The following is a 27612-nucleotide window of genomic DNA, read 5'->3' on the forward strand; positions in this document are numbered from 1 at the left end:
AATTTCATATTGGAATTAATTTAAAATTCATCAATTTTTAGCGAAACATAATTCTTATTTGGAACGAATAAATTTGAAATATTTTGAATTTAAAAGTACCAAACGAATTCAAAGTTTCGTTAGTAGAGATTTTTTTTACTAATAACAGCAAATAATAATTCACCTCGATACATTAAATAATACCTCATTCGACCAATATATCAATATAGCTAGCAACGATAAATAAATTATAATAACACACATAAAATGAGACAAATAACGGAACAGAGATTTAAATCAGATGTTTCCGCGTAAAACCAGATTAGTCAAAAGGAAATTTATAACATAAAGTATGATTATTAGTACAATTATCCAAAAGTGAGGGACCTTTCAGCAATATCCCGAATTCCAAGGGGCGTGTAATGGAAATCTCCCCATACTATAATTGTGAACCCGTGTCAAAAACTGTGGCAAAAGAAGGGTGTAAGTGCAAAAACGTAAGCCATGATGAATGAGAGGCTTCAGCAAAATATTCACACCATTTTGATTGAAGGATGTGATGTCATTTCAAGCAGGAAGGAAATGCGGTCTCTAGCTCTCAATCAATATGCTGCATATGCTTATTCTTGGGCAGACAGAAATAAGAAATCCACACACCATGTGACACACTCTTATTTTATACATCCAGTTGGCTTTTATTTTAAATATGATTGCTCACAAATTCAGATTAGTTTTCTAATATTCAACACACAACATATCCCCCACGGATTCTGTGACACTGAGATTTTTGCATCATTTGAGGGGGGAGAGGACAGCCACAATCCTATAGTTTTTGAACCAACGAGGAAAGAGGATCAGTCCAGGAAAGCAACAACATCTTGTTGGTTCTATGTCTACCTGACTTTACTATTTGAGACGGAAACAAGTGGTCCGTCTCGAAAGATAGATTTTTGCTTCAATAATCAATGATTTACTTGAACACAAAGTGAGCTGTAAGTGGGATTAATGAATGTTGATGAATTGTAAACAAAGCAAGGTAGAGGGTGGAGAAAAGAAAAAAGGATTAGGTGAAATGGGAATCTATGAAGAAAGCTAGAAGCTGTCAAGTAGTGGAGACAGATGATGATTCTGAAGGCAACAACTAACTGTCATAAAAGGCGAAAACGTTTGGCATCATGAGCATTTTCAAGACATAGCTCACAGCACGTACTAAAATAGTATATGTCATGTTTATGAGTTTCCATGAAGTTTAGCATACGTGTTTGGAAAAATTACTATTTTATTGTGAATAATTAATGTATACAATTTGCCATATCACTACCTATAAAAGGATCCCAGGACAGAGACAGAGCAGCAAATAGCTGTTTCAGCTTCGTTTCGGTGGTGTGGAAGTTGTCCAGTGCAGCTTCAGGGGAGTTTGATGAAGTAATGATGGAAGGTGGTGACATATTCAGAGTTAGTAGCGCACGCTTAAGTAGTTCAAATATATGGAGGAACACTGGGATGGAAGCGTTTTCGAGGTCTTCTAGGGAGGCTGACGATGAAGAGGCATTGAAGTGGGCGGCGCTGGAGAAACTTCCGACAAATCTTCGTATAAGGAGAGGCATATTTACAGAAGAAGAGGGTAAAACACGAGAAATCGATATAAAGAATCTTGGACTTGTTGAAAGAAAGAATCTTGTAGAAAGGCTGCTGAGAATTGCAGAGGAAGGCAATGAGAAGTTTTTGCTGAAGCTCAAGGAACGTATTCAGAGGTAATTTCAAGAAGAGATGTGCTGAATTCTGTTCATCTCATTCTTGGGGATGTTTTCTGCATTAGGATATCAACTTTGATGCATAATGTTGTTAGTTTACACTTCTTCTGAAATTTGATCCAGGGTCGGTCTTGATTTTCCGACAATTGAAGTCCGATATGAGCACTTGAATGTTGATGCAGAAGCATATGTTGGCAGCAGAGCTCTGCCTACTGTGTTCAACTTTACTGTTAATATCTTGGAGGTGATTCAGTTCATTCAGACATATTACCATCAAAACAATGTTGGCCTGAATATCTGACCTTTCTGTCTCTATTTGCTTTAATTATGTACAGGGTTTCTTGAGTTATCTTCATGTTCTTCCAAGTAGGAAGAAACCACTACCAATTCTGCATGATGTCAGTGGAATCATCAAACCTGGCAGGTGAGCAGACAGTTTTGTTAGCTCTTGTACTTAAATCCAACCCTTTGTACCTGTTATTCCTCTGTTAGTTGTTCCAAGCTTTAGTTGATCTTTTCCTTCAACAAGATCACTCCTGTTTGCAGAATGACGCTGCTTTTAGGGCCGCCATGCTCCGGAAAAACCACATTGCTGTTAGCCTTGGCTGGAAAACTGGATCCAGAGTTAAAAGTAAGGAAACAGATCTCCCAGTTACAAATGTTGATGATCTGAAGCAGTATCCTAAGAAATATAATGTTGAACTGGAAAGATAAGAAAACGACTTCCACCTCTAAATTTTATGCACTTGTACTGAGTTCCACAGGTATCTGGAAGAGTAACATACAATGGTCATGAGATGGAAGAGTTTGTACCACAAAGGACATCAGCATACATTAGTCAGAATGATCTGCATATAGGAGAATTGACAGTTAGAGAAACACTGGCTTTTTCGGCAAGATGTCAAGGAGTTGGAGCTCGTTATGGTCAGTAAGAATTTCACTTTCTTCTAAATCATATGTTGCAATCATACAGATTAGTATATATTAATTGCTCTTTTTGAAATTTTCAGAAATGCTGGCCGAGTTGTCAAGAAGAGAGAAGGAAGCAAACATTAAGCCAGACCCTGATCTTGATATTTTCATGAAGGTTATGATTAGCTTAAGGGAAAAGTTCTTATCATGCTTGTTATCAGCCATAAATTGTATTTCACAGACGACTCATCATATATCTTCTTGGTCTTTCATCCTACAGGCAGCATCAATTGAAGGGCAGGACGCAAGTGTCGTCACAGATTACATAATCAAGGTAACAAGTTATAAAATACCGTCCTCTTGCCTCAAAGATGTACGTCAAATCACTTTGATATCTTCAGTAACTTCCGTTCACAGATTTTGGGGCTTGAGGTCTGTGCTGATACTTTAGTTGGTGATGAAATGGTGAGAGGAATTTCTGGAGGGCAACGGAAGAGATTGACGACAGGTAGTATTATTTCACTGGGAGCTATATTTTTTCACCTTAATGATCCATCAGAATATGTAAAGACTTGGGGACTTGATGAATTTAATTGTAATGTATGTCAGGGGAAATGCTGGTTGGGCCAGCAAGAGCGCTATTTATGGATGAGATATCGACTGGTTTGGATAGTTCAACAACTTTCCAGATAGTGAATTCAATAAGGCAATCCATCCACATTTTACAAGGAACTGCTGTAATCTCACTCCTGCAGCCTGCACCAGAGACGTATAACTTATTTGATGACATAATCCTTTTATCAGATGGAGAGATTGTATATCAAGGTCCCCGTGAACACGTACTAGAATTCTTTGAATTTATGGGTTTCAGATGTCCTGAGAGAAAAGGAGTAGCAGACTTTTTGCAAGAAGTAAACCTTATGTGCTTTCCATCATTTCCTTTTACTTTCTCAGACAGCCTTAAAGAAATTGGAAATGATTGGAACTTCTTTGCCGTTGGAAATTTTAGGTGACGTCAAAGAAAGATCAAGAGCAGTATCGGATACACAAAGATGAGCCTTACAGTTATGTGTCTTCCAAGGAGTTTTCTGAAGCATTTCAGTCATTCCATGTCGGGCGGAAGCTTGGTGATGAGCTTGCTGTTCCTTTTGACAAGGAAAAGAGCCATCGTGATGCCCTTACCACTGTTAAATACGGCGTTAGCAAGAAGGAACTTCTAAAAGCCTGTGTAGCTAGAGAATTTCTGCTGATGAAGAGGAATTCGTTCGTCTATATATTCAAATTGATACAAGTAAGTGGATGTAGAAGTGTTATTAGACATCAATCATAATTGCAAATATCTATGTCTGAGTGTTTGGTTTGAGCATAATCAATGTTCTTTACCCTTTGCAGCTTATCCTTATGGGTAGCATATCAATGACAGTATTTCTGCGCACTGAGATGCCTAAGAATACAGTAACTGATGGTGGAATTTACATGGGTGCTCTCTTTTATGCCCTTATAATGATTATGTTCAACGGATTCTCAGAGCTAGCTCTCAGCATTCTCAAACTTCCGGTTTTTTACAAGCAACGCGACCTTCTGTTTTTTCCTCCATGGGCATATTCTCTACCAGCATGGATCCTTAAAATTCCCATCACACTTGTTGAAGTTGCCATTTGGGTGGGACTGACTTATTATCCCACTGGATATGATTCTGATGCTGGAAGGTAAATTCTTTGTACTTCACTAATATGTTTATATAAAATGTATGCAGATTCTTAGTCTCTCAGTTCTTCCGATTGCAGATTTTTCAAACAATTGCTTCTGCTTATAGTCATCAATCAAATGGCTGGCGGACTGTTCCGTTTGGTGGGTGCACTAGGAAGAAACATCATAGTTGCAAATACATTTGGATCATGTGCATTACTCACAGTTCTTGTCTTAGGTGGATTCATTTTATCACGAGGTATTGAAACAATATATTTAGAGAAATCCATACATAGCATACTAAGACCTTATATCACACTGGATGCTTTACTCCTCGTGTTGATCAAAATTTGATAAGCTATACCTACTTCTCTATCAGATAATATTAAAAGTTGGTGGATATGGGGTTACTGGTTCTCACCCTTGATGTACGGGCAGAATGCCATTGCGGTGAATGAATTTCTTGGAAAGAGTTGGAGCCATGTAAGAATCTTCTGTATATTTTGGAGTTTATGGAGGACAAGGCGATGATCTAAGCAAATTAACATCAATGAAACATATGGTTTACAGATTCCTCCTGGCGCAACGGAACCAGTTGGTGTGTCAATCTTAAAGGCTCGAGGGATTTTCCCAGAAGCACGTTGGTACTGGATTGGTCTAGGAGCAATTATTGGATATGCATTTCTATTCAATTTCCTAGTGACATTGGCTCTAACTTATCTCAACCGTATGTGTTCTTTTCAACATGTTCATATGATTCAGTCATATTATTTTTAGATCAAAATGAGAAAAGTTGGCATATCGAATGCAGCATTGGGGAAACCACAAGCTATTCTATCAGAAGAAACATTAGCAGAGAGGACTGCAAGCAAAAGAATCGAGCCTATTGAACTGTCATCCAGAGGAAAGAGAACCTCTGGTAAGTAATTCACTTTGTATGGTGCTATGGGTAATTTACAATTAATCCAAAGTAGTTAGAACTAATTCAAATGATAACATATTTGCAGGGAGGGAAGATGATGTCCAGAGGAGTGTATCAGCAAGATCTATGTCATCAAGAGTGGGCAGCATCAGTAATGCCGATCCAAGTAGGAAGAGAGGAATGATTTTACCCTTTGAACCTCTTTCGATGACATTTGATGATATCCATTATGCAGTAGATATGCCACAGGTAACTTCTTTTTCCCCTGAGAATTTAAGTTCACCTGATAGAAGTGCCAAATGAGCAACCTCCATATAATTTAGGATTTCACATTAGTTCTTGCTTCTCCATGTTTCTGTGTTTCCCCTCAGTTATTGTCTCCACATAGTGCAATAATAATCTACTTATACTGGTTAGATTGTACCTATCTAAATCACGTTTATGCTCACAGGAAATGAAGGCTCATGGCATACAAGAGGAGAGACTAGAGCTTTTGAAAGGTGTCAGTGGTGCTTTCAGGCCAGGAGTTTTGACAGCCCTGATGGGTATTAGTGGGGCAGGAAAGACTACGCTAATGGATGTCTTGTCAGGTCGGAAAACAGGAGGATATATTGATGGGAGAATCACAATATCAGGGTACCCAAAGAAGCAAGAAACCTTTGCACGTATAGCAGGATACTGTGAGCAAACTGACATTCACTCACCTCATGTTACAGTTTATGAGTCCCTGCAGTTTTCTGCTTGGCTTCGCTTGCCTCCTGAAGTTGACGCTGCAACACGAACGGTGCTTTCTGCTTGTTAAATATATTCTTGAAATTATTACGGAAAAAAATGATACAGAAGTTTTACTGACCCCAGACCAATAAATGAACTACATACAGATGTTCATAGAAGAGGTTATGGAACTTGTTGAGCTTACTCCATTGAGGGATGCACTCGTAGGCTTGCCCGGTGTGGACGGTCTCTCCACTGAGCAGCGGAAGAGGCTAACTATTGCAGTCGAACTTGTGGCCAATCCTTCTATTATATTCATGGACGAGCCAACTTCAGGACTTGATGCTAGAGCAGCTGCAATTGTAATGAGAACAGTGAGAAACACGGTGGACACAGGTCGAACTGTGGTTTGCACCATTCATCAACCAAGCATTGACATTTTTGATGCTTTTGATGAGGTACGTATCTGGCCGACATTCTTTGATCTGTCTTCTATACCATACCAAGTAAAGAGCTATAAATAAATGCAGCTACTACTACTCAAACGAGGAGGTGAAGAGATATACGTGGGTCCTTTAGGCCGGCATTCTTCTCAGCTCATCAAATTCTTTGAGGTAAGATAATTATTAAAAGGTGTATTTGAGCTGCCACACTATCCTCAGTAACAATAATATGCTTTTATATTGGCCTATCCACAGGGGATCGATGGAATCAGTAAAATCAAGGATGGCTATAATCCAGCTACGTGGATGCTGGAAGTAACTTCAGAAGCACAAGAAGCAGCTCTTGGCGTTAATTTTGCTGAAGTATACAGAAACTCAGAACTTTACAGGTAATACTAGAAAATATGTGATAAATCTATCATCATGCAAATGTCAGCAAAACCACACAGGGGCTGACTTATTTTCAACCTCCTTGATGAATAATTCAGGAGAAACAAAGCACTGATCAAGGAACTCAGCACACCTGCCCCAGGTTCAAAAGATCTATACTTCCAAACGCATTATTCTCAATCTTTCTGGACACAATGCATGGCTTGCCTATGGAAACAACATTGGTCATACTGGAGAAACCCCCCATACACTGCAGTCAGACTGCTGTTTACAACATTCATAGCCATAATGTTTGGAACTATTTTTTGGGATCTTGGCTCCAAAAGGTTTGTATATGGATCGGAACCAAAATCAACTGCAGTCTTGCAAAATATTTTACTGAACTGATAATCCCTCAATATGTTCATATGCATGATTGCAGGAAAAAGCAGCAAGATATATTTAATGCAATGGGTTCCATGTATGCTGCTGTTCTGTTTCTTGGAGTACAGAATGCTACATCAGTTCAACCAGTTGTTGCCATCGAGAGAACGGTCTTCTACAGAGAAAGAGCAGCAGGGATGTATTCAGCTCTGCCATATGCATTTGGACAGGTAATATCACTAATCCATGCAAGAACATCTTGAAAAGCTATAATGAATATGTAATAACGTAGCATTGTCATCAATTTACTTGTTCTGCAGGCTGTGGTTGAACTCCCTAACCTTCTCATTCAGACACTCGTGTACGGTGTCATCGTGTATGCAATGATCGGATTCGAGTGGACCGTTGCCAAGTTCCTTTGGTACCTTTTCTTCATGTATTTCACCTTGTTGTACTTCACATTGTACGGAATGATGACAGTGGCCGTAACTCCAAACCACAACATAGCCGCCATAGTTTCATCAGCATTCTATGCATTATGGAACCTTTTCTCCGGATTCATCATTCCCAAGACAGTAAGTATCCTCATGCAAAACCATGTTCCATATTTCACTTCACATACGCACACCACGTATATAAAATCCACACGACTTATATATCACATACACATGATGTGAATGTGGCATCTGCAACAGAACATCACCCCTCAAATGCATGTATCAGTAACAGAGATTCATGGGCTTAAACAAAAATCATTTTTCTTGCATTTGGTGACAGAGAATCCCAGTGTGGTGGAGATGGTACTATTACGTTTGTCCCATTTCTTGGACACTATATGGATTGGTTGCCTCACAATTTGGAGACATAAAAGCTCAGCTGGATGATAATGATCAAACAGTTGAAGAATTTGTAAGAAACTATTTCGGGTTCAGACATGACTTCGTGGGGTATGTCGCTGTAATCATCGCTGGAATAGCTGTGCTCTTCGCCTTCATTTTTGCCTTCTCCATCAGAGTCTTTAACTTCCAGAAAAGATAGGATCACAACCCCCCCCCCCCCAACAATTTGGATTCAAGAATCCATACATATGATATGCATACTAGCCAGTACAAATATTTAGAGAGTGTTAGAAATCTTCTTCTCTTCTGCTTCTTTTACTTTTCCAAATCTCTGCAAGTAAATCAATTTCCCCATTTTTTTCTCTGAATTTCTGCAAGTAAATTAATCTCCATCATCAACTGATAGATAGATCTTTTATTGCAAATTTATATTATATCTTACCTTAGACTATGTTCTGTTTACGTTTATAATCTCTTTAAAACATCTTGAAACGTATTTTGTAAAATTTTTAAAAAAATAAAATTATAAGATCCAGAAATAAGATGTTTGGAACTCATAAACTCCGAATTCTCAACTTATTTTAAAATCTTATTTCTATTAATCTTTATTTATAAGCTCTACAAATATTTTATGAATGGTATGATCTTATAAGATATTTTAAATAAATTTACTAAAAATACATACAATTATGTGTAAAAGCCCAGCTATAAATAGGGTTGGGACAAGGCGGATCCAATAACAAAAGGTGGAATATTAATGTATAAAATATTATGTTGAAGAATTCAACGGATGATCAATTTTCAATTGATATTTATATATTTTATTGGATAAAATTGTAGAGTGTATCTAATGCAACATCGTACATTGGTCTCATCGACGACTGCGATTACTGGTTGATAATATTCCAATCGGAAGACAATTTCTAAATAAACATGTTGGACTAAGTTTGATTGCGACATTGTATGACAAATTCAAACTTTGAATTCTTAAGATCAGACGAAATGATTAGTATTTTATTTGATATATAAATATTAGGAGATGATGCATATGCTGATATCAGAATTAATGATTCGATTCATTAATATATCATTAATTATATTGAAACTCAAATATTAATATTTTAAAATTTATAAATATATTCAAAATAAATAAAAAAATAGAATCAACAATGAATTTTTAAAATAATTATTATTTATTGGGAAGTAAAAGAAATGTTGATTGAACATGGTATGGCTGTATTTGAATGAACGGATCAGTTGTATCATAATTTTAAATGATTTCATATTAATTAAATTTAAAATTTTTTTAAAAGTAATTTAAAATAACAAATAACATAGAATTATACAAAAAAAATAGTATATTCATTATTTCGAATTTAAAATTCTTAGGTTTAAATATTTATTTCTTCAAACAATATAAAGGAATTTAATGATGAAACATTCTAGAATTTGATGAGGGAAAAAAAAAACCCATAAAGATCAAAACACAAACGTACACTGCACGACTTCCTCATTAAGTAATCATGACTGTGAAGTCGTGTAACGTAACAAGATACGTCAAGATAATATAATTTATAATAGGACTGCTTGTAACTATTAACAAAATTATTTTTTATTTTTATTATGAGAAAAATTAAGAACTCCATACTGAAAATATACAAAAAGAAAAATTATAAAATATTAATATCAATTACTTTTTCTGTGATATGAAAAAAAATTAGAAAAACATTCCGAAATCAGAAATTGTGATACACGCGCATTGACTACAAATAAATGTCTAGTAATTGTAATTCTTTTATGATTTTATCCTTCTTTCTCCCATTTTAATGTTTCACCCAATTATATATATATTATATATAGTTTAAATTTTTAAAATAATATATAATTATTTTTTTAAATGAAGACAACGGCGGTTAGAAGGGCGCGGCCCCTCACCCCTAGTCACCCAGTAGAGGGCGATCTTCGTCGCCCCCTCAGTGTGTGTGTGGAGGGGGGGGAAGTAGGGGGGTGCTCGGAGACGAGGTTAAGGGGGGGACGGTGGGGTGGGGGTTTGATTATTATTTTTTTAAATAATAATTTAATTTTTATAAATTATATTTATTTTAAATTATAATTATAATATTTTTTATTATTATAATAATTATAATATTTTTATTTTTATTGTAAATAATTTTATTTTAATAAATTGTAATACTTCATATAGTATAATTACATCTAACTCTTTTTCTAAAGCCTTGTAGGACTAAAAACTCTATAAAAAATTAAAATCAATATTGAGCACATTAAACGGACTAAAAAAAAATTTCTATATGAAATTTTAATTTTATATATTATAGATATGTTATAAGTAATATTTTAATATGCCGAGGTTGAACATGAGGGGCATTTTAATCATTGTTCTTAAAAAGAACAGGCTCAGGTTAACTAGGGGCAGTATGAGTTATTATTCATAACATAGGAATAATCTTTTATATTAAAATTTTTATAGGAAATTTTTTAATATTTTTCCATATCACACGAATCAAAAGGCTCAGGTACATTCTTTCTATTACGTTCTAAATCACTTCTCTCGCACTTTAGATAATGATGCACTAAAAAAACAATTAACAGGTGCAAATTAGCAACTTAATCCTTTTATTTTAAATTAATACCATAACTTTTGCATAGAACTTTACATATAACTACACTAAATTGAAGGAACTGCAGTATAGTACTATAGTATTCTTATATATAATATATAATATAAATTAATTATAAAAAATTTAAATCAACAATTCATCCCACAAAAAGTAACTTGGTAAGACAATGCAGATCTGGCCGTGGCAACATTGACTCAGAACTATTTTTAAACCATGTCGCCGACGACCAGGTTTTTGTCTCAATAATAAAGTTGAGGTTCAATTTTTATTTTTATTTGGTAAAAATCTTAATTTGGAGATCATATATATATATATATGGGTTTATTTGCTTATAAATAGTTTTGTAATTTATTTTTAATTTGTGCTACAGTTTATTATTTGTTGTTTCATTTGTTATAAAACGGTATAATTTTACTTTTAATACCTTAATTATATTGCTCTCTCACTTTTAGTACCTTAAATTTTCAAATCATTAGATTTGGTACCTAATGTTTGGCATGTTTTATCACTGTTGTTGTTGTCGTCTTTTATTAGTTCAACCCCATTTTAGATGTAAAATTAGAGGAAATTTTATCAATAAAATATCATATTTGGCTGCGGTAGATATACACAAAAAAGGATGCATGTGAGAGTTGAATTGAACTGATCAAACTCATGACCTCTAATTTATTAATGAAATCTCGGTATCAGCGACTAAATTAAGAAATAATAGGTGAGAGGGGAGGTATTTAATTTGGATTTAAGGCATTTAGGAAATGTTTAAGGTTGCCCGCTGTGGCCGTCACCTTATTAATCCGGGAATTTTTCCTCGTACTACAGTCATTAATATAAAATTAGGTAATCGACCAAGGAATTCTGGGTGCAGCTTTAAACCCAACATAATCATACGTATGCGTATACGTATTAATTATACCACTCTCAAAGTTTTGTTATGATTTCGGATTTTTACTTCATATACCCCTTTTTGTATTATCTTGATATGAATACAATTAATATATAATTTAAAAACCTTATCAGTATCATTAATGCTACAGTTGCCTCTACATATATATTTATTTATTTTTTCAAATATTGATTAGAAAATCAATAATTCAAATCAATGAATACACGAAACGACATAAGTTCGAATTTTATAGAGTTCTAACGCACAACCATTTAATTGTGAAGCCGAACAACAGGAACGCCTAATTGGCGCAGCAGTTGCATCGGTGCATGGGCCATGCATTTGACTAATACTTTATTTCCCAGTTGCAAGTTATATAAAGAAGTCCATCATTAGATATGTAATGTAGAATTCTTGAATAATTTAAAGTGAATCACAAGATGTAGAACAAATCCAACCTACTCCCTGACCTGGAATCAACCATCTCTTAAATTCATCTTTCTTGATTGATAGATTGAGATTTGAAGCTCTTAGCAAACTTTTCAGGTCAGCAGTATACTTGTCAACTTCTGCTGAAATGATGGAAAATGTGGATAGAATTAGCAGTGGGCGGCTGAGCAGTTCCAACATATGGAGGAACACCTCCATGGATGTTTTCTCGAGGTCGTCTCGAGAGGAAGACGACGAAGAGGCGCTGAAATGGGCTGCTCTGGAGAGGCTTCCGACGTATACTCGTATAAGGAGAGGCATATATGCTGAGGACGAGGGCCAACCGAGAGAAGTGGATGTCAAGAACCTTGGACTGATAGAGAGGAAGAATCTTCTTGAGAGGCTAGTGAAGATTGCCCAAGACGACAATGAGAAGTTTCTGTTGAAGATCAAACGGCGTATGGACAGGTAAATATAGAGTAGTTGTGCTTTGGAGTACATTCATTTGATTGGAATAGTGTTTCTGTTTTGTGATGGGATTTTGAGATGGATGCAGGGTTGGGATTGATTTTCCGACCATTGAAGTTCGGTTTGAGGGGTTGAATGTTAGTACAGAAGCTCATGTTGGTAGTAGAGCGCTGCCCACAATATTCAACTTCACTGCCAATATCTTGGAGGTGATGGATATTTTGTTTCATGATAATCTCTCAGTTCCTCAAATCATAATTCAAGTTTGCTGTGGACCTAAATTTTTGTCTACCTCTGTGAAGGGTTTCTTGAGTTTCCTACATATTCTACCAAGTCGAAAGAAACCACTGTCCATTCTTCATGATCTCAATGGAATCATCAAGCCCGGAAGGTGAGCATAAATGTTGGAGTAATCAGTTTTTTGACCTGATGATGGACAGCTCACTTCATATTTTCTTGACTGGGAACTGCAGAATGACTCTGCTTCTAGGGCCGCCAGGTTCTGGGAAGACTACTTTGCTATCAGCATTGGCAGGAAGACTTGATTCAGATTTAAAGGTAAGAATGGAAATACTGTTTTTGGTACATCAGAAAGGTAGTGGAATTGTTTGAAATCACAAGTTTTTGGGTTTGATTAGGTATTAGGAAGAATAACGTACAACGGGCATGAAATGCATGAGTTTATACCACAGCGGACGGCAGCTTACATAAGTCAGCACGACCTTCACTTGGGAGAAATGACAGTGCGAGAAACACTAGCTTTTTCAGCAAGGTGCCAAGGAGTTGGAGCTGGTTATGGTGAGCAAGAATTTTCTTTTTAACTGCTCTTCATATGTGATGTTCTTTTACATAACTGAGAAGATTTTGAAGTTGGAATTCTTGAAATCTGCAGAAATGATAGCTGAATTGCTGAGAAGAGAGAAAGAAGCAAACATTAAACCAGATCCTGATATCGACATTTTCATGAAGGTAAACTATCACACGAGCCCCGTTCTGCTCCTCCTTGCTTGTGAAAATGTGTTAATATGGATTTCCTGTGTTCTAGGCTGTATCTATTGAAGGGCAAGAGGCAAGCGTTATGACCGATTACGTTCTGAAGGTAATGAGTCAAAAAGTACTCTAAGCTCCGAAATTTTTTGGAGATAAACGTGCAAATTGCTTGACCTTTTGGTATTAGTCACTTACAGATCTTGGGACTTGAAATTTGTGCTGATACCTTTGTTGGGAATGAAATGTTTCGGGGAATATCTGGGGGACAGAAGAAGAGAGTGACAATAGGTAACTGGAAAAAGACATTGATTTCTTTGCAATTCAAATAACAGAGTCGAAAGCACTTAGAACAAGTATAAAGGTTTCTCATGAATCTGTTCGATGTGATTCAGGGGAAATGTTGGTTGGACCAGCACGAGCACTTTTTATGGATGAGATATCGACTGGATTGGACAGTTCGACAACATTCCAGATTGTGAATTCAATAAAGCAATCCATCCACATTCTCCAAGGAACTGCTCTAATCTCCCTCCTGCAGCCTGCACCAGAGACTTATGAGCTATTTGATGACATAATTCTTTTATCAGATGGAAGAATTGTGTACCAAGGTCCTCGGGAGAATGTGTTGGAGTTTTTTGAGAGCACAGGTTTCAAATGTCCTGAGAGAAAAGGAGTAGCAGACTTTTTGCAAGAAGTAAATTCGATCACCTTTCTGCTTTCTGTATACATAGAGAAAGCCGAGACGTTATCAACCTTTCCATGGTGAAAATTTGCAGGTAACATCAAGGAAAGATCAGGAACAATACTGGGCTCGTAGAGATCAGCCTTATAGTTTCGTTTCTGTCAAGGAATTTTCAGAAGCATTTCAGTCATTCCATGTTGGAAGAAAGATAGGCGATGAGCTTGCCATTCCTTTTGACAAGGCTAAGAGCCACCCTGCTGCTCTAACTACTAACAAATATGGTCTCAGCAAAACAGAAGTATTAAAAGCTTGTTCTTCTCGGGAATACCTCCTTATGAAGAGAAATTCTGCTGTCTACATCTTCAGGATGATGCAAGTAATTGGCACGAAACAACTCTAAAGCTCTGATTCTTCTATTAAACATTGGTAGATATCTAAACATAATCTAATTGATCGTTTTCTTTTCATGTTTCCAGCTTCTTGTCATGGGTCTCATATCGATGACTGTATTCCTACGTACTAAGATGCCCAAGGATACAGTGACAGATGGTGGAATTTTCATGGGTGCTCTCTTTTATACACTTGTTGCGTTGATGTTTAACGGATTTTCAGAGATGGCACTAAGTATTCTAAAACTTCCCGTCTTTTACAAGCAACGGGACCTGCTTTTCTTTCCTGCATGGGCATACTCTTTGCCTGCATGGATCCTAAAAATCCCCATCACATTCGTTGATGTTGCCATTTGGGTGCTTGTTACTTATTACCCCATCGGATTTGATTCTAATGCAACAAGGTACTATTCCATCAGTGAAAATTTACTTCCATACATAATAGTTTCAAGTTTGTTTCATCTCACAGGCGGGATGAATTATTGCAGGTTTTTCAGGCACTTTTTCCTTCTTATATGGGTGAATCAGATGGCTTCTGCACTATTTCGCTTGATGGGTGCACTGGGGAGAAACATGATCGTTGCCAATACATTTGGCTCTGGCTCATTAATTGCAATTTTGGTGTTGGGTGGATTCATTTTGACACGAGGTAGGCAAACTTTAAAATACAGAAAATTAAAGTTACCATTCCTATACCTATTTGTGAATAGACATAAGAGACTTCACTCTTGATAATTGCTATCAGAGAATATCAGAAAATGGTGGATATGGGGTTACTGGATCTCACCTATGATGTATGGACAGAACGCTATAACAGTCAACGAATTTCTTGGAAAGAGTTGGAACCATGTAAGTGACTTTTCCTACAGTTATAGCAGGGAAGAAATGGGGGGGGGGGGGGGGGGGCAAGAACTTGTATAGTTTGACATCAAGAATGCCTATTCCAGGTTCCTCCAGGCTCCAACGAGTCAGTGGGTGTCTCAGTTTTGAAGTCTAGAGGGATTTTTCCACATGCATATTGGTATTGGATTGGAGTTGGAGCTCTGATTGGATATGTTCTTCTCTTCAATTTCTTGTGCACCTTGGCTCTAACATACCTCAACCGTAAGGATACATCTGTCGCTTATTTGTAATATTCTGTTGTGCAAGGCCGAGATGATCTAAAATCACTAATTAATTGTGTACTTGATGCAGCATTTGGGAAATCCCACGCAGTTCTATCTGAGGAAACATTGGCAGAAAGGAACTCAAGAATTGCAGGCAATTATACTCAACAATCATCAACAGGGGAGAGTCATTCTGGTAAGTTGTCAATTTTCAAGTCTGATGATTCCTCATTGCAAATCAGGGAAATGGGTACTAACGTGTGAACATCGAAAGATCCAGGAGGTGGCAACAACATTCAACAAATTGATACCAGGTCTGCATCATCAAGAGTGGACAGTATCAATGAAGCGGATCCAAATAGAAAGAAAGGAATGGTTTTACCCTTTCAACCTTTGTCGATAACTTTTGAGGATATCCACTATGCAGTCGATATGCCACAGGTACATCAATTTTTGTGTAGTTTCTTCTATAACTAGGTCCGAGATGCTCAGAGAATCCTTATGACACAGGAAATGAAAGCTCGTGGTGTTCAAGAGGATCAACTGCAGCTTCTGAAAGGCATAAGTGGTGCTTTCAGACCAGGTGTTTTGACAGCCCTAATGGGTGTTACAGGGGCTGGTAAGACCACACTGATGGATGTGTTAGCAGGGAGGAAAAACAGTGGATACATCAATGGCACAATCACTATATCAGGGTACCCAAAGAAGCAAGAAACATTTGCCCGCATTGCAGGATACTGTGAGCAAACCGACATTCACTCTCCTCATGTTACAGTGCATGAATCTCTGCAGTATTCTGCCTGGCTCCGCTTGCCTCAGGATGTAGATGCTGAAACACGAAAGGTGATCTCTAATCCAGATATATGTTCTTTTTCTTTGGTGAAAATACATATCTTCAACTGACAAACAAACTGCAGATGTTTGTTGAAGAGGTCATGGAACTTGTTGAGCTTACTCCACTTAGGGGAGGGCTGGTAGGCTTACCAGGAGTGAATGGCCTCTCGACTGAGCAGCGGAAGAGGCTAACTATTGCAGTTGAACTTGTTGCCAACCCTTCTATTATTTTCATGGATGAGCCAACTTCAGGGCTTGATGCTAGAGCCGCTGCAATAGTAATGAGAACAGTGAGAAACACAGTGGATACAGGTCGAACTGTTGTATGCACCATCCATCAACCAAGCATTGACATATTTGATGCTTTTGATGAGGTAGATGTTGTTTGTTTTGCAAATTTCTACTACTTACTAAGGGAAAAAACTAAGGGGTAAATGGATTCAGCTGCTGCTTCTAAAACGAGGAGGTGAAGAAATATATGTTGGTCCATTAGGATGGCATTGTTCTGAGCTCATCCAATACTTCGAGGTGAGATTCATTAGTAGATGATGTTTTGTAGCTTCCCAATGCTCACCACAATTCATTTCGAGCATGTCTTGATTTTCTCCTCTCCAGGGGATTTCTGGAGTTCCTAAAATTAAAAACGGTTATAATCCAGCAACATGGATGTTGGAGGTAACCTCAATAGCACAAGAAGTTGCTCTAGGAGTTGATTTCGCTGAAGTTTACAAGAACTCAGAACTGTACAGGTAATACTATATCGAAACCTCAGGATGGATGTCTTCGGCTTGAGAACCTGGTCTAAAATTACAAATATCAATCCACTTTTATCTATCCAAGAAGACAAAACTCTATATATGAAAGATCTAACATAAATTGTAACAATTGCTGTTAAGTAATTTATACAAATTTTGAGCAGTTATCCTACCATAGTACATTGATTTTAGTATGTCTTCCTCGGTGACACTCTCAGGAGAAATAAAGCATTGATAGCAGAACTCAGTAAACCAATCCCTGGTTCAGAAGATCTACACTTTCCTACACGTTACTCCCGATCTTTCTTCACCCAATGCAAAGCATGCCTTTGGAAACAGCATCTATCATATTCGCGTAACCCACCTTACATTGCCGTGAGACTCCTGTTTACGACCTTCATTGCCCTCATGTTTGGAACAATATTCTGGAATCTTGGCTCCAAGAAGTAAGCAAGACATGATGAAACCATGAAACCGGTACCTCCAAACTTTCCACATTCTTTTACTAATATCTATCATTTGTTGCCAGGAGAAATTCATTAGACATCATTAACGCTATGGGTTCCATGTATGCTGCCGTCCTATTTCTTGGAGTACAAAACGCTGCATCAGTGCAGCCAGTTGTAGCAATTGAGAGAACAGTCTTTTACAGGGAAAGAGCAGCCGGGATGTATTCAGCTTTGCCATATGCTTTTGGACAGGTACTTCATAGTAGTTATTACTAAATTTTCAGAACCCAAAAGACCAAGAATCAACTGTGGCTTAAAGAAATCCTTCTTGTCTTGTTTCTCCTGCAGGTTGTGGTAGAACTTCCCCACCTGTTGGTCCAAACACTTGTCTACAGTGTCATAGTTTATGCCATGATCGGTTTTCACTGGACGCCTGCCAAGTTCTTTTGGTACATTTTCTTCATGTACTTCACCTTGTTATACTTCACGTTGTACGGGATGATGACAGTGGCTGTAACACCCAACCATAACATAGCTGCCATAATCTCATCTGCATTCTACGCAATATGGAACCTTTTCTCAGGATTCATCATTCCAAAGACTGTAAGTTATTTTCCTGGCAGACTAATATATAATTGCAACAACATACATCGATATTTATTTATTAATTTATTGTTCCTTGTTTTCTGGGTGTGACAGAGAATTCCAAAGTGGTGGAGATGGTACTACTACTTGTGTCCAATGGCATGGACATTGTATGGATTAGTAGCCTCACAATTTGGAGATATCCAGGATAAGCTTGACACAGGTGAAACAGTGGAGCAATTTATTAGGAGTTATCTGGGATTCAAGCATGACTTTGTTGGATATGTTGCTGTTATTATAGCTGGAATAGGTGTGATTTTTGGCTTCATTTTTGCATTCTCCATCAAGGTATTTAACTTCCAGACACGATAGAAGTTTGAAGATGCCTAGGAAATAGAGGTTAGCAATACACATTACGCTCTTGACAGAAAAGCATAACTCTCTTATCCTGTAATCTTAATTTTCTGTACTTTTTGCTCTTCATATCTGGCCCCCTTCTTCATTTCTCTCCCCTTGTCCTGAATCAAATTGGGTGCAATCCAATTATTCTTTCCTACCATTACATGTATAAACAGTTCTTTAATACATGAGGACCTGAAAGTACTTTCTGCTTTGCTTCATCCGGAGTTCTCGAGCTTCTAAGTATAAAAGTTTGATGTCAGAAGTAGACTTATTCTCTGTTTAGCACATAATAGAAGAGCGAGCGGGAGTGCCCTTGCCGCTTTCAAAGAAATGCTTAGAGATGATATATGAGGAGAATAGAATCCATAGCTGCTCATTTCTTAATGGAAGAATGATCTCATGCAAGTAACCAACTTCGTCGTGCTCGCGTTAAGCAAAAACCCGCCTACCAAGATACCAATTCACTATGTTGAAGTAAGTTAATGGTAACATTAATTCAAATGTCAAATGCGACCCTAGCCTGCATAACAATTAGCAGGATATACGAAAAAGGAAAACGGAAAACAACCAAAAAAAAGAAAAGGAAGCGAAAAGAAATACATGTCAGACAGCCGCATATGTTACAGTTGGAAATTACATTCTCTCTCAACATCAAGCAAGAACAATAAGGAAAAGACTACGAAGGTAACAAATTGAGGCAGAGGCACGAAAGAGGAGAAGAGGCAAAAGCTTTCATGATCATCTCAATTATCTAAGTTATCCAAGAAGCTTTGCAACTCCTTCAACCCTTCAGCAGAAATGCTCCGTTGCACTCTTCCACGAGGTACAATCAAGTTGGGAGGTGGTTGCTGCTGGAAACACACGACCACTACTGACAAGTTGTCTCCACTCTTTCGCTTCAAAGCCTCATCAACAAGATCCCTGCTACACATCACGGGATCATTGTGCTCCTGAAGCCTTCTACGAGCAAAATCCACAGCATTCTGGCTCATAAACACATCCCAGATGCCGTCACAGCCTATGATTAGGAACTCATCTTCTTCGGTTAGTTTTGTGCTCATAAGTTCAGGCTCCGCAGTTAGGGGTCCACCATCTTGACCTTTCAATCCTTCCATATGCCAGTCTCCTAAAGCACGAGCAACATTGAGTTGTCCATTGAGGTAGCCATCATACACGTAGCCTCCTGAAGCTTCAATACGCCTTCTTTCCCTCAAACAAACAGGTTTATGGTCTCTTGACATCTCAATTGCTTTACCCCGGCGACAAAGCACTGCTCTGCAATCTCCAGCATTGGCCACCACCAGAGAGCTGCATTGGGTGAAGAGACATTAAGAAGACAAATCAGTTGCAGAGTTCTGCAGAAGAATAATCTCCAATTAAAAGAGGGATATCTCATTATTTTGCATCGAAAACCACAAAAAACAAGTCAATTATCTATGTAACTACCAGTATACTAACCTTCCAATTACAATAGCAGCCAGAGCAGTGGTCCCAGAAGCAAGATCTGTGTCCAAAGAGCAGGCTTCCGCAAAAGCAGTATCCGTCTGTAAAAATGCCGATGACATCACTCTCTCAATCTCCTGTGGAAAATCTTCATCCTCAACAATGAACCTTGGCAAATGATAGCATGCAAAGTCAGCAGCATGCTTTCCTCCATGTCCATCAAAAACCTGACCATTATTTAGAAAATATATGTCGTGAGTTGCAAGCTTACGAGACGACAGATGAATTGAACAACTTTCCATAATATAAATATCGCAATTTCTCAATTCTATGGGCACAAATTGAATTCTTAGTTAACCATTTAACTAAAACCATTTGATACGCACGTCAATGTGCAGGTCATCATTTACTAAGTGAACATTAAACTAACATTTGAAATAATTGAATTATCAGAAAACGTCTGTGTCTAGATCAGAATTTTTTTTCCAGAAAATGAAAATTGTAGGAAGGAGCCTGCTGCATATTAGTCAAAAGTAACAAGCAAGATGTATGCCTATGAATGACAATTCTACGGAACAATCAGAATGATATGTGTGGAATAGGAAAAGGAAACATGTAGGAAGTATCAGTATGTCAGAAGAGAAGAGTTACCCCATAGAACGCACTAGGCCTTTTGTTTAAAGTATTCAACCCATAATCATGCATCAAATTGTCTGCACAAACATAGACATCCTCCATGTTTGAGCGAGAACCAATGTCTGCCCATGCACCTGAGCGAAGCAGGGGCATATATTCAGCATCACCATCATCTCCACCCAGTCTCGGTTCAATTGAGATATCAGGGGACCTGATCTTCACCTGCTAAAGCTCTAGTCAAAATGTAATCCCCCCAAGAGTGAAAATAGAGTAAATTTACAAAATTGAGAAACAGGGAGAAGATACGCATGTGCTCACTCGAGTTGTTAAACATTAAGGGAGTGTAGACATATGACAAATTATTAGCAGAGCGGGAGTACAACAATATAAGGTACTCTAACATCTAGTTCAAGAGGCAACATGCTAGTATTACTAGAGCAAGGAAAAGCCCAAAATAGCCTATTAAACTGACAGCAAAAGCAATACATTATGTTCAGTTGAATATCCTACATAACTTTAAGACCAAATAAAATCTCTATCATTCCATTTCCCCCAACATTGTTAACCATTTGAGTATATCTTAGCAGAGTGAAAGTGAAAATAGCATAAAATAAATTACATTTAAAAATGTCTTGAATAACAGTAAACCCAAGGCAGATCATTTGAAACTCGAAAGCTCACTTATATAATTACGTCAACAAGTGAACAAAAGAAGAACCTCCATGTGGCATAGTTTGAATAATGCCAGAAGATTTGTGTATATCTGTAAGGGTACTTATACAATCAATGAAGCAGAGACTCTACAACAGACACCTCATTACACATCCAGCACCTAAAGATTTGCACACGATCCACTTTCGTATCTTCTTTCTAAATTGATTTTTCCATATAAATCTAACTAATAAGAGACTGACAAAAGAAATCCACATTTATGACGCATGTCAAAAAATTAATGAACACCCCAAGTAATTTGGTAACACCAAGAATAGTCTCATCCCACATCATCTATTCCCTATAACAGAAGTGAAATTGCTCCCAGCAGCAGTAAAGTTCCCAAGCGCGTGAACCCAACCTAAAGATTCTACAATCCCACAACCGTAGCTGAACACAATGACAAAAAGACCACCATGACACCTACTAACTGTATTAGTAACTTGGACAAAACGACAACAGGATCAATCCATACTCGATTCAGATGCGAACTGTTTTCAACAATAATGAACCGACAAATGAATCCTACAAACTTACAAGATTAATAAATTTTGCATTGCTTGAAAACAACGTGCGGCAACAAATACAAACTTAAAATTAAATTAAACAAAAAGGAAAACAGAAAAAGTCGAATTTTAACTGGAATTACCAAAGATGGGTGACGAACTAAGGACTTAGTGCACAAAGGCGTGGTCCCATTAGAGTTGAAGCTGTGTCGGTAGGCACCTCGGCCGCCTATGGAGTTGGGAATCGGCGGCCGTCCATCGGCAGAGCTACAGTTCTCTCTGCTACCATCGACATTGTTGCTAATCACTCTACTGCCCTCCATTACAAATCTCAACCATCACTCCTCCAAGAAATTCCAAACTACTGACTTAAAACAATTGAAAAAAAGAAAAAAGAAAAAGGAAAAAGGAAATCCAATTCCAATGAAGCTCAAAATTCAAGAGTTTGGCTAGTGTTAGTAAGTTCTAGGGTTCCGAATTGGGGACTAGGGTTTTATAATGAAACAGTGAGATAAATAGATACAGATTGGGTGTATATATAGAGAGAGAGACAGAGAGAGGGAAGAGATCTGAGAGAGAGAGGGGAAGCGTTGAATATTGGTAATTGGGTCGGTTTAGAGGAAGTGTGGCGTTGCGAGTAGTCGCGTATATATACGGGAGATGGGGGTGACGTGTAAACACAGAACGGTGTCGTGTGACGTTTGGTGAGTGACGTGTGTGCTTTTGAAGGGCATCTTTCTTTTTTGCCCATGCACATATATAATTATCTTTTTTCACAATAACTTTGGATTTCATCTCAACAAAGAGAATTGAAGCCCACTGAATTGGGCCTATTAAATTGGATCAAGAAAGTGTAATGGGGCAGCCCAATTTGGTAGAGTAGAGACTTGAGACCTCCCCCAACTATTATCAATATCACTGTGGTTGGTCAATAAATAGAATAATGGTATAATTACCTATATAATTTCAAATTAAATATTAAAAAATTCTCAAAATATCTTGTTTGTAGATGATCCCATCAATGATATAGTGAGATAATATTATTTCTTATTTACAGAAAAAAAATATATTATTTCTTTTTATTTTTTGCGTTTATTTCTTACTATATTAATTTATTAAAAGAAACCCAAAATTGAAACGTGCACTACACATGTACATGTCCTTGTCCCGCCAGCTCAAACTAAACAAGTAACATTTTCAAGAAACACGTCTAAGATTTGGAAAAAGTGTTGCAAGACGGCAAGTTAAAGTCACTATATAACACAAACAAAATATCCAGAGAAGGAACACAAAGTAAGAAATGGGTATTTCAACATATTGCACCCTCAATCTTTTCCCCCCTCCTATTTCTTCCCCAATTTCGAGACCTGCAGAAGTCGCATGGTGAGTTTCTTGTTATTCAATAAAAACACGATTTTCTATTTTCATTGTTGATATTTGCCTTATGATTTCTTCAAATTTTTGTTCATCAGCAACCCTGCTGCAAGGGAGCGATCATGGAAGAGCCAATGCTTGTTAGGGTTAACATGCGCGATTATTGGACTGGAATTGGGGAATTTCGCGGTGGTGGGCGATCAAGAAAGAGCCATTGCAGCGGATATGCCGTCAGCAGCGTCCAAGATCATCATCAGGTGGAGCGACAGAAGGGCTTGCCAGCCGTGGCGGCCTAATTCACTCGAGACCATCGTGCCGGAGAACCTTCCGCGGCCTTCGGCGCCGCGGAGATGGGAAGCCACTGGCTTCTCCGAGTCTGCGCCGCCAGTGAAGGTGGTGGCCAGGTCTAGAGCTAAAAGTTGTTTCTATTTGTAACACTTTGTATGATCATAGCTGCAGAATGAAAATTGTAGGCTATACGGTACAGTAAGCTGTGATTCGGGATTCCATAAAAACAGTGTTAGATCTTCCAAAAGTAATAGAACACTAGAAAATTATGATGTTCATTTTAACGTGACTAAAATTAATTATATAATAAGTACAATATATTCATAGAATAATTACTATATAATTTAATAAAAATAATTAATTATATAATAAGTGTATTACATGTATTTAAATAAAATAAAAATTATATAACTACACGTTAATATTTACAACGTGATTGGATGATTGAATTGGAAGATATTTGGAGATGAAGAGGGTTGATGGAATTGATTGGACCTATTGTCAATACATGGAGAGGAGGTTAGTACATGCAAACTGCAGTACAAAGTACAGGAAATTTGTACTGTCTGCCCCAAAATAAATAGAAAGAAGTAAAAGCAATATCACCACTTGATACACGTGTTTGTATAATTTTTAATTTTTTTTATAATATGTATTAATTGAATTAAAGAATAATAAAATTAATAATTGAACAAAATTAATTTTCCATTCTAAATTAATGAATGCACAAAAACTATTCATGTTATATTAAGTAATTTGTGGCGCATCTAATTATGTGTAAATAAATTTTATAATTAATACTATTTAAAACAAGATATTAATCAAATAGTTATGATTTAATATTAAATTTATAAAAAAAATGTGAAAAGAAAGATGCATGAAAACACAAAAAGAAAAAAAAAACATATTTCCTATCCTTCCATTAAAAGTCTAATTCTAAAGATAACTTCAAAAAAAGCATTTGACACCCAAACAAAGAAAAAAAAACAACACTTGATTGTTGAATAAGATGTACTTCCTTTGATGTACCGATAATTGCTCAAATCAATTAAATAAAATTCTAATTCAATTTGAATTTGATTGAATTAATTACAGAATAAGTATAATAAATTTGTCATATTTTTAGTATACCGTTTAGGGAGAGCTAATAATTTCGCACATGATGTGAGGTTAGTTAGGTTCGTCTAAATTTGATTTGAATAAGAAAATTTTCAATTGGTTGTTAGTGGGTGTGAATAGGAGAAAATTAAAATGCTTTCTAGTACTGATTATACGATGGTCTTTTCAAATTAGGTAAACATGAAATCACTATAAAAAGACAAATAATTATACAGAAAATTTCTATCTCAAATTAGGTCTAGCCAAATCAAATCAATCACATAGCAACTGTGATACATTAGTTATTTTTCCTAACTATACACCAATCTCACACCACTAATGTATTATATTTTATCATATAATTAATTCAAATCCGATCGACCACCATTTGAATCAAAATTTTCCTTATCAAAAGGTCTCCTCTTCCATATTAGGATCCAAAGGCACATGAAGAACAACTATTCTACGAGCCATCAAGTATTTTTCGGACCATAACTCAGATATTGTACTTAGAAGTATCGATGTGGAAGAATAAGGTCCAATTATAGGAATGGCCTTAAAATTTTGACCAAACTTGGACAGGTGGGAGTTGGGGGTCGGCACGTAAGACTTGCGCATGTGGTCCTGCAAAAAACATTCTTGAAAAATTTTAGTACGGAGTTGGGTGGATCAAATTTGAATATGTCGTCATAACGCCTATAAAAAGGCCCCAGAGGGACAAAAAGAGGTAAGTTGGAGAGCGTCTGAGGCGTGTGCAATGCATAAGTGCGGTAGCGTTTGGGCAAGGAAAGGGCAACACAGACATAGATGCATGCATTAACCTGCTGGGCATGGTTGTAAGTGAAGCAGAGATTCTGATGCATATTCAACGCTAATTACGCAGTGGCTGATACTCTCTACATGCGGTATAGTAAGGACCCGTAGCTGCATCTTATCCAATGTGCACCATAACAACAACATTAGAAATCAATTCATAGTCACATTGTCAAAACAACTTGTTGGACTATAAAATATATCTCGTAATATTTATACAAAATTTTCAGCAAAAAGATGAGTTTCTTTATTCCGCTTTGACCATTATGATAAGAACCTCATATAATGATAAAAACTCAATTTTAAATCTCAAAGTAAAGTAGAAATAAAGTGTTGAAATAATTTGACAATCCCATGGATATTGTAATGGGCCTTGGAGTAGTTAATGTAGTCAATGGGCCTTTACAAAGTCTTGATTGGGTCCAATACCAAACAGGGAGCCCCACTCCTATATATAATGTAATAATCAATTTTTTCAACAAGAGATCTGACTCAACAAATTATCTAGTCACTAATTCATTTTTATTGCCCAAACAACTATATATATATATATATAAATACTATGTTACTTTTTCATTTACATGTCTAATCGAATCTTCAAATAAAAAATTAAAATTTAATAAGAAACAAATAAACTTGGTATTTCGAATAAAAATATCAAGAATTTTAGATACTGAAAAACATATAATTAGAATTTATTGTGAGCTGAGCCGAGTCAATCCGTCTTTCTTGGGCAAAAATTAAATAAATAAAAAAAGATAGTCCTAAAGTCCAGGTATAGGTCTAGCTGCAGTTCTGGAAAGGCAGTTTTCATACCAGAAATAGTTCTGAGATAATTCCTATTTATACGCACATATACATATGTCCTAATGTCAAATGTGAAGTAATTAAAATCTCCTCAACTTTACTATGTGGTACAGCAACTACGTGTCATTCCAGGATTACCAAAGGAGAGGGGGGACCCCTGTTAGACCTGTCACATTCTCACTGTCAACCTTACATATTTTATTTTTACTTTTTTATTTGAGAGACATTCTATGACCTAATAATATATAGGACGAAACAAGGTTTTAACGACACTATTTTTTTATGGGCAAAAGACAATTTCCGTCCCACAGCTATAGGTTACTTTCATTTTAGTCCCGTAAGTTTTTAGGGTTTCAATTTGATCCCGTAAAACTGAAAAATTCGCAATTTCAATCCAAATTTGACCGGAAAATTTTTTGGGTCGCCAGAAAAAGTCACATGCGATGCATGTGACTTTTAAAATTGGGGGCTTGATCCTGATTGGCTGGAGAAGCTGATATGGCGCATACGTGGAAATTAAAAAAAAAAAATGACTGATCTCAAAAGAATGGCAAAGCCGGAGGACGGCTTTTGTCGGATCTTTACACAGAGATGACCAAAATTGATGGGACTGGTCTCAAAAGATTCGCCAGAACGAGAGGCGTTCAACGATGGTCTTCCGAGCCGGTGGTTCGTTCAGACGAAGGAGAAAACCACCGGCAGAAGGTGCAGTCGCGGCGGACAACTGAGATCTTGAAAACGATGGATCTTTGCACCTAGTTGATGAAAATGGATGAGACTAGTCCCATTAGAACCGCAGTGAGGAGACGAATCCAATGGTACCAATCCGCGATCGTGGGTCGTCCTGTCGCTGGCGAATCGACGGGAATTGTCCGCGGCGGTCAATTTCAAAGTCCAGTTGCTGTCGTGGTCGAATCGCAAAATTGGTTGAGGGGTTTAATTCTCCTTACTATGGGTAATCGAATGGTATATGTGGTGGCTAGAAATTTCAAGTAATGGCGGCGGAATTGAAGAGAGAAGGTGGTGGCGAATACAAAATCACAACTTTGATTTCCCGTCGTTTTTTTTTTTTTATTTCCACGTATGCGCCACATCAACTTCTCCAGCCAATCAGGATCGAGCCCCCAATTTTAAAAGTCACATGCATCGCATGTGACTTTTTCCGACGACCCACAAATTTTTCCGGCCAAATTTGGACTGAAATTGCGAATTTTTCAGTTTTACGAAACCAAATTGAAACCCTAGAAACTTACAGGACTAAAATGAAAATGGCCTATAGTTGTGGGACGAAAATTACCTTTTGCCCTTTTTTTATTGAAC

At 37.1% G+C, this 27612-nt stretch overlaps 4 protein-coding genes across 6 annotated transcripts; 3 read left to right on the forward strand and 1 right to left on the reverse strand.

The window, feature by feature from the left end:
* The first annotated feature begins 766 nt into the window (after positions 1–766).
* On the forward strand, positions 767–8373 carry LOC105164820 (pleiotropic drug resistance protein 1). Its single transcript, XM_011083606.3, has 24 exons — positions 767–1733; positions 1857–1977; positions 2069–2157; positions 2280–2364; positions 2498–2657; positions 2744–2820; positions 2926–2979; positions 3063–3153; positions 3255–3556; positions 3655–3936; positions 4038–4354; positions 4433–4593; positions 4714–4817; positions 4905–5061; positions 5146–5253; positions 5342–5505; positions 5708–6040; positions 6138–6428; positions 6501–6584; positions 6669–6802; positions 6902–7129; positions 7225–7396; positions 7487–7741; positions 7944–8373. The coding sequence occupies exons 1-24, from the start codon at positions 1408–1410 to the stop codon at positions 8202–8204; spliced, it is 4356 nt and encodes a 1451-aa protein (XP_011081908.1). The 5' UTR covers positions 767–1407; the 3' UTR covers positions 8205–8373.
* Positions 8374–11915: 3542 nt separating this feature from the next.
* On the forward strand, positions 11916–18834 carry LOC105164819 (pleiotropic drug resistance protein 1). Of its 2 annotated transcripts, XM_020694633.2 has the most exons (24): positions 11916–12424; positions 12513–12633; positions 12727–12815; positions 12898–12982; positions 13063–13222; positions 13317–13393; positions 13470–13523; positions 13612–13702; positions 13807–14108; positions 14191–14472; positions 14573–14889; positions 14974–15134; positions 15231–15334; positions 15433–15589; positions 15680–15787; positions 15872–16032; positions 16102–16434; positions 16509–16799; positions 16870–16953; positions 17041–17174; positions 17399–17626; positions 17710–17881; positions 17978–18232; positions 18329–18834. In XM_020694633.2, the coding sequence occupies exons 1-24, from the start codon at positions 12105–12107 to the stop codon at positions 18584–18586; spliced, it is 4344 nt and encodes a 1447-aa protein (XP_020550292.2). In that variant the 5' UTR covers positions 11916–12104; the 3' UTR covers positions 18587–18834. The 2 variants fall into 2 exon arrangements, with proteins under 2 accessions (XP_020550292.2, XP_088737948.1); XM_088881822.1 differs by lacking the exons at positions 11916–12424; positions 12513–12633; positions 12727–12815; ... (2 more) ...; positions 13317–13393; positions 13470–13523 and having other exon boundaries at positions 13594–13702; positions 15866–16032.
* Positions 18835–19085: 251 nt separating this feature from the next.
* DBP1 (DNA-binding protein phosphatase 1) lies at positions 19086–22544 on the reverse strand. 2 transcript variants are annotated; one of them, XM_011083605.3, is made up of 4 exons: positions 22056–22544; positions 20711–20917; positions 20075–20286; positions 19086–19924 (listed from the first exon to the last, which is right to left on the reverse strand). In XM_011083605.3, exons 1-4 carry the CDS (start codon positions 22233–22235, stop codon positions 19360–19362), a joined length of 1164 nt encoding a protein of 387 aa, XP_011081907.1. In that variant the 5' UTR covers positions 22236–22544; the 3' UTR covers positions 19086–19359. The 2 variants fall into 2 exon arrangements, with proteins under 2 accessions (XP_011081907.1, XP_011081906.1); XM_011083604.3 differs by having other exon boundaries at positions 20711–20920.
* A 591-nt stretch (positions 22545–23135) lies between these two features.
* On the forward strand, positions 23136–23852 carry LOC105165067 (histone deacetylase-like protein). Its single transcript, XM_011083942.3, has 2 exons — positions 23136–23295; positions 23385–23852. Exons 1-2 carry the CDS (start codon positions 23213–23215, stop codon positions 23719–23721), a joined length of 420 nt encoding a protein of 139 aa, XP_011082244.2. The 5' UTR covers positions 23136–23212; the 3' UTR covers positions 23722–23852.
* Positions 23853–27612: the final 3760 nt, after the last annotated feature.

This window comes from Sesamum indicum, linkage group LG6 (assembly GCF_026168435.1).
Source record: "Sesamum indicum cultivar Baizhima isolate 11 linkage group LG6, ASM2616843v1, whole genome shotgun sequence".
Taxonomy (NCBI): Eukaryota; Viridiplantae; Streptophyta; class Magnoliopsida; order Lamiales; family Pedaliaceae; genus Sesamum; species Sesamum indicum.